Source organism: Parambassis ranga, chromosome 6 (assembly GCF_900634625.1).
Source record: "Parambassis ranga chromosome 6, fParRan2.1, whole genome shotgun sequence".
Classification (NCBI taxonomy): domain Eukaryota; kingdom Metazoa; phylum Chordata; class Actinopteri; family Ambassidae; genus Parambassis; species Parambassis ranga.
In genome coordinates this window covers 8673619-8685421 of record NC_041027.1, presented here as the reverse complement: position 1 = coordinate 8685421, position 11803 = coordinate 8673619, and the positions used below count along the sequence as shown (strand labels likewise).

The 11803-nt window shown below is 43.1% G+C and overlaps 1 protein-coding gene across 1 annotated transcript; it reads left to right on the top strand.

Moving 5' to 3' along the window:
* Window positions 1-5430: 5430 nt before the first annotated feature.
* On the top strand, window positions 5431-11744 carry LOC114437038 (proteoglycan 4-like). The gene is made up of 2 exons (XM_028407399.1): window positions 5431-9701; window positions 10655-11744. The coding sequence occupies exons 1-2, from the start codon at window positions 5483-5485 to the stop codon at window positions 11362-11364; spliced, it is 4929 nt and encodes a 1642-aa protein (XP_028263200.1). The 5' UTR covers window positions 5431-5482; the 3' UTR covers window positions 11365-11744.
* The last annotated feature ends 59 nt before the right edge of the window (window positions 11745-11803 follow it).

Here is an 11803-nt window from a genome sequence, read left to right as displayed (position 1 = left end):
TCACGGTGAAGAATCGACAACCGCCATGCCGCCACATGGACACCATTGCACACAGCTTCACGGCCTTCATAGTGTAGCTTCACCAACTAGTTGGGAAGGTTCTAGAGAAACAAAGTTGATGGTGTCAACTATGTAGGAGCATTACACGTCGAGTAAAAAGAGGTCATTTCCTGTTACCAGCAGGGAGCGCCACGGTTTCGACATATTGGAGGCGTTCAGGGTGGAGCCCACATCATGCTCATAAAGTTTGAAGACGTTTGGATAAAGTATGCGGGCGTGAGAGCCGTTCGAAGTTTTTTGGCGAAATCATGAATCGTCGCCACACTTTGGTGAGCAACAGAGGCCACGCCCTTTAAGTTAGAGAAAAGCTTTTGATAACTTTTGATCAGCAGGTCCTTTAGGTGACCTTTATAGCGTAACTATGACCTCCACCAAATATCAAGTCAATCGGGCGAAATCCCTAGGAGGAGTTCGTCCGCATACCAATGGTGGAAATCTTCCAACCAACATGGCGGACTTCCTGTTGGGTTGAGGTCATGGTGTCAAGGTCATGGTGCGTCTTGGTATGATAAACATGTGTACCGATTTTCGTGGACCTACGCCAAACTATGACAAATGCGAGGGGTGTTTTGAAAATTTCAGGGGGGCGCTGTAGAGCCATTTTGCCCTGCCCATTTGCAGCGACCACAAATATCAAATTTTTCACCACCCCCCCTGATGAGTGTGCAAAATTTGGTGAGTTTTGGGGAATGGCAAAGGCGTGAAAAATGCATTTGTTTGGGAGGACAAATAATAATAAAAAACACTACTATTACAATAGGGCCTTCGCACGACTCGGTGCTCCGGCCCTAATAATAATAATAATAATAATAAGAATAATATGCAGAATGAAGGATTGGTGCTCATGAATATTCCAAGAACACCAAAATATAAGCTCAAACTAATATATGAAAAAATAAACTACGGTAAATGTAAAGAATAGACGAAAAAAAGAATACCATAATAATAAGGGAAAAAAAATTATATTTAGCATATTTCTTTTTTGATTATTTACTTAGATCATTTATTAGATGTGCAATTTAAATCTTTTTTGCCCTTTTTCTTGACACATTTCTTGCATTTGTCACTAGATGGCAGTAAAGAGACAGAATTGTGTGACTGTTTACTGTGTCATGAAGGCTCAGCTGTTGAGCTGCTGAGAGATGACCGTTTAAGGTGTATAACTATTGCACCACATTGTTAATCACTAGTTTTTATTCCATCCAAGATTCACTCACTACTATCCATTTAATGTCAACATTATGTGATTAAAACTTCAATACAATTGTTGTCTTTTGTAAGATACTAATATTGGATGGACGTTTTCCTTTTGTTAGGACATGTAACAGAAACAAATGTGAAAAATAACATTTCTCCCAACTGTTCAGTCAAATGGCTCTCTTTCGCTCTCTCATCTGTGTGCCGTCAAATGCTGCCCTGATCGGAATCTGCAGTCGCAAGAGCAGAGGTCTTAATCTGCCAGAGGGATTGGAAAGGTAGTGTACACAGTGTTCATCAGCGCTGACGTTGGCTTACTCTAAAATGAGATTTGTTTATTTCTTTTGACCTAAATTGTTCATTGAATGTTACACTGTGCACAGACACTTAAACCGTTGCCATAGAGAAGGAGACACAGTTTGTAGGATAATAAAGTAAAGGTTATTTCTGGCTCTCATAAAAAAGCAGCTGCAGAAACGTCTCCTGCTCAAAGAAATTAGTTGTAGTTTTGTGGTTAATGCTTAATTTCAACTTGTAATTTGGTTACAGTTCCTTCTGAACTGTAACTGAGGAGAAGAACTGCACTTCTTTCTGTGCATTTTACAATTTAATACTTTACAAACTAAGATTGTACAAAGAAAACAGTCATTTATAATAATTTATAATACATAAAAATATTAATACAATGAGATCCTCTTTATCAAGCTGTACAATCAATAATACTATCCCCAAACAAATATTACATGCAACAGCTTTGAATAATTATTTTACAGCCATGTTGATTTTTACAACAGAAATGATAGTGATTTCTCCTCCGGCTGACCTTTAGTTTTGTGGATGAAGCACTGGTACAGAAAAGAGAAAAGGTCAGCAAAGATGTGTCTGTGATGTGTTCGGGCACACCTTCCTGTGCATTCATAGTTTCTCTGTCGTCTGTGTATCTGTGTGATGATATGGTTTCTATTAACAACAGCTGGGAAGTATACAGAATGCAGCACAAATCCATTCAGTATGAACATCAGGATATGATATGATGGAAAACTGCTACGTCCCTGTAGAAGCTTTACTACAAAATATACTTTAAATGTGTAAAATAATCCATCGTGTGAGGAAAAAAAAAACATTTATTTTCTCCTGCGTGCCCGGATCTGAAGAAATGTCCACTTTCACCCCAGAGTCCAGTCCCGCCGGGCAGACAGTGACAGCAGCAGATAATCTGTTCCCATGTTACGCTCGCTTTCCACATCTTTCATCAGGACAAGGATTCTTTAATAGAAATTTCAAACAATGTCTTAATGAAGTCCAGGTTTTTGGATGAGAAACAAATTGACCTGACGTTATCTGGTGTTGGCTCGCTGTAGGAAATTCAGCCCAGATGTGAGGGACACTTGATTGTTTCATTTTAGGGATTCACTATCAGTCAATTGACCAATGAAAAACATTCTCACACATGGCAAAGGAATGTATCAGTTACCAAAGAATTAAAGAACCGGCCGCAGACAAATTCATGTGAATATGAAAGTGTGGCAGACAGGAAAGCACACGTGAAGACAGAAGAGTTAACCTTAAATTTTGACCTGATACACACTGATCCACAGGATTACAGGTGTTGTATCATATATCCATTTCACTAAATACATGTGTGTTTATTTGTTCTTGTGTCCAGGTGGGCTTATACCTTCAGGCAGGCAGTGTGAGTGAGTGTGGTGTTGCACAGACTGGCGCTGGACTACGACAGTTGTTGGGTTCACTCCAGTTCAGCTGGAAATGCGACACTTATGCATATAACAGACATGATCAACGACACTGGCTCCTCTGCCCAAAGTGGATGGAGTTGAAGTGGTCTGCCAGGAAGCCCAGGCAGCAACACTGGACTGATGGTCAGATGTTTGCTCTACCCTGTATGGAAAAAATCACATTGTTTACAAGATCTAGGACAAAGAGTGGGCCAAGCCAGCTCACTGAGGGAATTCAAAACACTGCATCCCAAGAGGGCACCCACAGGAGAAAAAAACTGCTGTCCATAAATGGGTAAAAGCAGGAGAATGAGTGTTATCAGGAAAACAAAAGATCCCGGCTGTACACTGCAGCTGCTGGCAAAAAATGATTTAGTTTAGATTGGCTAATATCAAATGAATGGACCTTATTAACCTCGATCAACTGTTCTCTAACTTCATCACACAGCCTGTGTGCAAGGTTAGTTTGTTGTGGCTAAGCAGTGTGGGTATAAGATTTAAGCTTGGCTGCGCTGCAAAAGATGTGGCTCTGTGATAATAAATCAATATAGCCCAGTGTTCAGACTGAAGTCTCTCAGGAGTGTAAACATTTCTCTCACACTATTTCCCAGTGTAAGTGTTGGAAGTAGTGGATTGACTGTGAAAGGTGAAATGACACTTATTTCTGGCTTTTATCCTGCCAGCAACTGTCAGATGAGCTCATGCGTTAGCACAGGAGGAAGAGGAAGGACCGGCAGTGTCTCAATAAAGTCCATGAGCCCCTGTGGCTCAGAGGAGATACAGAGATTTGGGAGGATTTTTATTTGCAGTTCCCCTTCAAGAACTAATAAATGACTTAGGACAGATCTTTTCTGTATATTTGTTGTAGTCTGAAGTGATTTCAAACATCAATATTAGGCTCTTGGTTCATGTGTCTGTGGGCTCAAATAACATAATCATAACCAAAGGCATCCAGGAAGTGGAAAAAAAAACAAGTAAACGTAGGTGTGGAAAGGTCCACCTTCCCACAGTCTCAGTGTTTGGTCCAGCTGAAGCCTGTCTTCTGAAAATGAATTTCAATCCACTGAGGTATTTAAGGCTGTTACACTCCTACAAGGTGCTGTTTTCTCCAGATGTACATAATATGAACTTGCAGGCCGATAATGTGCCAAGCCTTTTTCTTCCCTTCTAAGTCATTATTCATCTCTAACCTGATGCTTCCCACAGTCCTCTCGCTAAACAAATGGTTTCCTTTGTCATTATTAGAAGGACAGCTGAGAAATCTCTCAGCCTGAGAGAGAGACAGAGAACAAAACTGGACAGGGGTCATGTTTCAGTCTAAAAATAAGACAATTTAAGTACTCTAACAAGCAATAAAAATGGACAAATTTTTGAAACATCAAACATTGGCTGGCATCGCATGCTATCACTCATATCTCATGTCCTGTGGTGGGACTGACATTTACACCACGGGTCTGAGAAACTAAAGCCTCATTATCTAAACTCCCTGCCAAGCAGATGCCTCATTTAGTGCATGTGACTGTGTTTTCTTTCCCTCTTTTTTTCTGACTATATGTAGACAAAACGAATTAACCAAGAGCCCCACTCGCAGATGAACAGACAGTCTGTACACAGTGAGATTAGCTTCTCCACCCAGAGATTGCTTCACCAATTCCTGACACTTGTCGAGGATTAGTACCGTCCGAATAAAGTCAATAAAACATGACATATTTTGCTCTTCTGGTGCAGCCTCTAAATCGAATGGCCGCCCTGGATAAATCTGACATTCCTGACTTTCATTATTTAAAAGCTCAACTAAAGCACACAGCTTACAGTAATATTAAATATGTCCTTACAAATCTGCGTAACAATCTGCTGGCTCTGGCCCAGCAGCCAATATTGTTTTGCTTCAATAGCATATTTTGACCTGTCACATCTGTCACTCACATGTTTATGGACATACTAACAGGAAGCCCAGGAAGCGTCTGCCAAAGCAACTGTGACACATATGCATATTGAAGCCTGTGGTACATCCATCATTACAGCATGCAGTGAGAACGCATACCAAATGGTCCTCATTAAGGGAGGTGACCAGAATGAGAATAAATGGGAATGTAATAATTGGATTACAATAAGACACACACTTTCCCAAGCTTTTGTGGTTATGTAGCATTTCATTAGTGGTTTCCAACTGTTTATAATCCTGCTGATATTATGAAGTAGAAATATTTTACAAATCCCTCCCTCCGCTTCATGCTTATCGTCCTCTATCAGACATCTTTTGAGAAGGATCCGCACCCTCCCTTTCTATTTTTTCCACCTGTTTCTCTCTCAAAACGTCTCTCTTTCCACTGTATTGCTCCATCAGTTCCTCCTCCTCTTCTCCCTCCCACCTCCCCTCCTCCTCCTCCTCCTCCTCCTCCTCCTCTCAGTGTCGCTGCGCTTCACAAACTGAGGTGGGTCTTTTTTACACCCTCTCCCTCCTTTTGCTTCACTCTTTACTGGACACAATGAGGTTAACAGCGCTGTGCGTATGTGGGACCCTGCTGGCCTTCTCAAGTCTTTCTTGGATCACAGCACACTCTGATCAAGGAGTCCTACTGGGGGATAAGGGGTTTGGACCATGCACTGCAACTTTCAGGCCTCAGGGGCCATGCAGACAGGGGCAGGATGGGAGCACGTGCCCTTACCTATTCAGTCTGCCGCCGCTGACTGTACAATTGCCACAACAGCTCAGACAGCTGGAGGAGATCGTGACAGACCTGCAGAAGCTGAAGGACAGCGTGGATGAACTGCGGGAGATGTGTGCAGACTGTACAGTAAGCCAAACTGAGAAAGAGTGTGGAAAGCAAAGAGAGAGAGAGCATGAGAAGTCGAATGAGAGGAAGGGGATGATTGAGAGACTTCAAGAGAATAACAAGGATTTAAGACAAGAGTGTGCAACAGACAGTGGTACGGAGAAAAAGATAGATGAAAACTCAGGAAAAAGAATGAATGTGAACGAGAAGGAAACAAAGAAAAAGGAGGCAGAAAGAAAGATCGATGCAGAAGTCATAAAAGAAAATGAGAAAGGAGAAGAAGGTGGAAAAACTCAGAAAGAGGGGGCAAAAGAAAAGGACAATCTGAGGCCGACACAGGTGCCAACTGCTGGTGGAAATGAGAAAACAGGGGAAACGCAGAGAGAAAAGGTTGTTGACAAAAGTAACAGAGAGACAGAGCCGGACAGAAATGCAGGAAAAGATAATCCAAAGGGATATAAGAAGGATAAGAAGGAAAATGAAAAAGAAAAAAAGATAAACACTAACGTTAAAAATAAAGAGAAACCAGAAGAAAGTGACCATCGCATGGGGAAAGATAAAACTAAGAAAAACACTGAAACCAGTGACAGAACAAAGATGCCTGAGGACAATGATGAGCATACAAATGAGGAACAAAGACGGCACAGGGATGAGAAGGAGAAGGAAATGGAAAAGGGAATAAAAGTGGAGCAAAATAATGAGAAACCAAAACAGAGTGAAAGCACCGGGCACACAGAAAAAGAGAAGACTATAAAAGAGGGGGAGGTGGAGGTAGACGGCAGGGAGACGGGGATCAAAACAGAGAGTGTGCAGAGCGACAGTGATGGAGAACTAGCATCCAGCACAGCAATTGAAACAACAGACTTTGTTTCAATCAGCCCGACTCCTCACTCTACCATTAGCTTAGCCTCAAGGCCTGACTCCACAGACTCAAATCAAATCTTTACGTCATCCCTTCCATCTCCTCCTCTGCCCAATTCCACTGTAGATTTGATCACAGATCTCAGTCACAAGACCATAACTGCTTTTGGACCAACTCAAAGCACAGGCCTCGGAGAAGCTGGTATTTCTGAGCCCACAAGCCCTTCCACAACAATAACCACAATGGGTGGCCCAGGACAAGAGACAGCAAGCACCTCTACCAGATCTAACTCTATATCCAAGGTAGGACCTGGGGCAGGCTTCTGGGGTCATCTCAGCTCAACTGCGTCAACTACTACGACCACCACGACATATTATCAGAAGTTGTATACCACTGCATTCTCTGGAGCCAGGGATCAGATGCAGGGGACAGCTAAAAAGAACATCAGCTCAACCACTAAGACCAGCATGAAACCCATGCCAGGCCTAGGACTGAAGCCTGGTGCCAAACATAAACCTGGAATTAAGCCTGAAGCAGACAAAAAGCTTAAAAATCCTAAGAATGACCGTAAACCGGACCAAGCTCTTTCTCCTGACAAAAAAACAAAACTCGACCAAAAGCAGAAACCTTCTCAACAAAAACCCACAACGGACAAATCTAAACCTGGTAAGCAGCCTAAACAAGTCCCAAAACCTAACCAAAGAACTGTCCAGAGACCCACATCTCGTGAAAAACCTGAAACTGTGAATGCAACAAAACCTGAGGAAAAAGTAGCTCAACTTCCTAAAGGTAACAAGCCAGACCCAAAGCAAAAACCAGACAAAAGTCAAAAAGTTGAAGAAAAAACTGAACTTGAACAAAGGTTTCATTTCAACAATGACTCCATATCTAAAATAACAGAAACAGCTACATTTACATCAAAACCTGACCAAATATTTCAAACTGAGTCCACAGAAAATGATGAACAATCAACACCTGATCCTAAAGCTAAAGTCTCAACACCTGGACAGGACGTCAAATCTGATCAAGTCGATCCACTGCCTGATCACAGGCACAGGCTAACTAAACCTAAACCTGATCTAAATCTACATCCCAAACCAGCTCCAGAGCCTCAGACTAAAACAACAGAAACTACAAGCTTTACATCAAAACCTGACAAACCGCCTGAGTCCATGAAAAAACCTGAACCTAGATCCAACCAGGTCTCAACTCCTGATCCAGTGATTGATCTGAACCAATATCCAAAATTAGTCCCTGAGCCTGAATCAACAGAAGCTAATAGTTTTATATCAAAACCCGATTCACATCCCACACCTGATCCTAATTCTAATCAAGACTTCAGACCCAAACAGAAACTTAACCCTGATAAAAAGCCTAAGCCCAGCCAGAAAATGAACCAAAAACACACACCGGATCACAAGCTTGATCTAAAACAATCCGAGTCATCTACATCAAAACCTGATCAAAAACATCAAACTGAGTCCATGGGAAAACCTGATCCTACACCTGAGCCAGAATCTAACCAAAACTCAACCCCTGCACAGAAGATTAATCTTGATATCACTGACCCACTGTCTGATCAAAGGTCTAAACCCAGCCAGACAATTATCCAAAAACCTAAACTTGATCCAGAGTTTGATCTAAATCAATACCCCAAACCAGTCCCAGCACCTGAATCAACAGAGGTTAACAGCTTTACGTTAAAACCTGACCAAACATCTCAACCTGAGTCAATGGAAAAATCTGGTGAAATTACAACACCTGATCCTAACGCTAAACAAATCTCAACACCTGGCCAGGTTAAAGCTGGCAGAGCTGACCCACCACCTGGCCACAAAACGAACCAAAGACCTAAACCTGATCAAATGTCAGGGCCTGAAACATCAAAACCTGACCAACAGCTTGTAACTGAGTCCATGAAAACAACTGATGAAAATCCCACACCTGAACCTAAATCGAACAAAGTCTCAACACTGGGACAGAAAATTAAATCTGATCGAGCTGACCCGCCCCCTAATCAAAAGCCTAAACCCAGCCCAAAAATCCCTAAAATTAACCAAAAACCTAAACCTGGTCAGGTGCCCAAGCCACATCAAAAACCTGGAAAGTCTGTGCCCAACACAAAGACAAAACCAAAAACCCATCAGGGCCCTAAAACACCCCGGACTAGCCAAATACCTAATCTTGAACCTAAGTCCTTGCCTGACAAAGTGCCTAAGCCAGAGTCCAACAAAACAGCCAAATCAAGGCCTCCCCCTCAATACAGGCCAACAATCAGAACCACAGTCAAGCCAGGAGCAACACCAGTTCAAAGGCCAAAACCAGCAGTGCAACCAAAGCCAAATCCAAAGACCACAATACATTCAGATCCGCTTCAAATCAGCTGGACTACTTCAGATAACATCAAAAACTCTCAAACCAGCATGCCACCAACATCTGGGGCTATAAAACAGATTGCTGATGTGACTCATACACCAAGAGGCTCTGAGTTTAGTCCCAGCGTGAGGAAAAGGATCAATCTGGGTCCAAAGACCTCCAACAGGCCGGAAACTGGACCCACCCCTCACCGCCACACTCACACTGAGGACTTCACAGTGAGTCCAAACAGCAGGATTATGTCTGATCTGAAGCCACAAACAGTCAGTCAGCTACCGCTGACCCCGGTGACAACAAGCCCAAACAAGATCACCTATGGGATCCCTCACTCCCTGAGTGTTATCCCTAGCACCAGTCCAGGATCCACAACACCAACTCCCAAATCTGACTCTAGCTTACAAGCTTTTCACAATGCAGAGGAACCTGCACCTACAATCCCATCCTCCTCTACCAGGTCCCAGACTACCTCCATACTCAGCCCTGACAACAGGTCAACAACCTCTGCCATCTCTGGCCCCAAGCCCCCAGCTGCAGAGTCTTCCACTCCCAGTGCTCGTGAGCTGCGTGTAAAAATCAACCAGGTGGCCGCTTTCCTCAACAACAGCCTGATCCCAAATGGAAGACCACCGGAGAGGCATCCAAAAGAGCAGCCTGAGGACACCAGACCTGAAAGCACTCTGACACCATCAAAAGGCAAGAGATGTTATTTTATGCCATCACAGTTTGGTCTCTGTGTAACCACTTTAAAATGGATTCAGGGAATAGTCTGCAAAAAACACTGATTTGCATCACCTTGCACAGACATGTAATGGTAGCTTTGTGTCAATACAAAAAGAAAAATAACATTGAGGGCACACTTGGAGAGGGAGAAAGTGTTATATCTAACAGAAAAAGGAAAACAAACATGTTATTCTTGATGCTGTTACTGCTGCAGATTAGTATTTTATTGCTTTAACTGATCATGACCTAAGCTGAAAGGATTGTCAGTAAGAGGACCACATAATAAACGCTAATGATGCTCACATTAAAAAAAAAATAATAAAGTGATGTGGTCTGAGATCATCTTTGTGCCATACATCATGGCTATTGTTTGTCAGAGGAGGAATCTGCATATGTGCAAAATGTGTGGCAGTGTGTGAGGATAAAACCACAAGTATGCACAGACAGGCAGCTTTCAAACTTCTGTGCAGCGTTTACAGCAAATGTATGAATGTGTTCATTTTAATAACTGACTCCAGCTATCTAACTGAATTAAAGGAACACCTTATCATTTAGGCAGTAACAGGTGAAGCTCAGATCCCTAATATCCACTATGTGACTAAAAAGTCAGTTATTAATAAACTAGATAAAAGTTATTATTAATTTTTTAACTGTCTCTAGTTAACATCTCCAAAGCCAGATCTACTTGGGAGGTCCACTTTCTTAAAGCCATAAATTAACTTAGCCACTAACCAACTTTTTATTGTGGAAAAGGTAGTTTTTCCACTGACCTGATGACCTCATTCAACACATGTCAGGGAGCATTCCAGCTGCAAGATGATCATTTCACCTGAAAGACAGGAACACAGAGGGGACGGGTTTACTTTTGGAGGATTTGGTGGACCTTGCACACTTTGTGATCTGTTATGGTGTTTTTTTATGTATAGTTACCAGCGTGGTGAGGGACTGCTCAGACCACCTCCTCAGAGGCGAGACAAACAGCGGAGTGTACCTGGTGACCCCTGACCTCCACAGCAGCAGCTTCCCGGTGTTTTGTGACATGGAGCGGGATGGCGGAGGATGGACCCTCCTGCAGCGCCGGCAGGACGGCAGCGTGAGTTTTAACCGCACATGGGCGGAGTATCGATCCGGCTTCGGGAAGCTGGATGGAGGGGAGTTCTGGCTGGGTAACAATTTGATTCACCTGCTGACACGCGACAGGGGCATGGTGCTGCGCGTGGAGCTGGAGGATTTTGACGGAGTGACGGAGCATGCGCAATATGAACAGTTCAAAGTGGCGAATGAGCGGTGGCGCTACAGGCTGACTGTGGGCGGTTACTCAGGTACTGCAGGTGATGCTCTGCGTTTCAACAAAAGGTACGATCACAACAACAGAGCGTTCACCACCCCGGACAGGGACCACGACCGCTACCCATCCGGGAACTGCGGGGCGTACTACAGCTCCGGCTGGTGGTTTGATGCCTGTATGGCTGCAAACCTGAACGGAAGGTACTATGTGGGAAGATACAAAGGAGTCCGGGACGGGATTTACTGGGGGACGTGGCACAACATATCAACAGAGTATTACCCCACCAATGAGAGACAGTCCTTTAAAACAGTCAGGATGATGATCAGACCAAAAGGCTTTGCACCGTGAGCTCAGACTTTGTTCCAGGGCATGTTGGAAAATAAATCTACACCTTAACATCAACCATAAGCTCCTAAGACGCTCCTTACAAGTTTTATCAAACCTATTGTACTCTCCACGCCGTTATTAAGCGCTATTATCACAATGCTGCCGCCTTGTGGTGGTTGATTCTGCAATACTGTTTTGTTTACATGATGATGCGACGATAACTGAGGACGTACATACTGGTTACAAAGACTATAGCCCTGTTCGCGTTGTTGTCGCCTTTAATAAGAATAAGAATAATAAGAGTACATTTTTGTGTTGGGAGTGGGATTGGTGAAAGAGTTGATTATTTTTCTATCGACAGATAGAATTTGACGGGTATCAGCGTATTTTATTACAGTACTGGAAGGCCAGTGGATAGTTGATTGAAGCTGTCTGAGATGTTTTTTTTTAAAATGTTTGT

Excerpts from the sequence above, each read along its gene's own strand:
- LOC114437038 (XM_028407399.1), top strand. The coding sequence starts at position 5,483 with ATGAGGTTAACAGCGCTGTGCGTATGTGGGACCCTGCTGGCCTTCTCA. Across the intron at positions 9,702-10,654 it reads CACTCTGACACCATCAAAAG|TTACCAGCGTGGTGAGGGAC; the intron begins GCAAGAGATGTT and ends TTTTATGTATAG.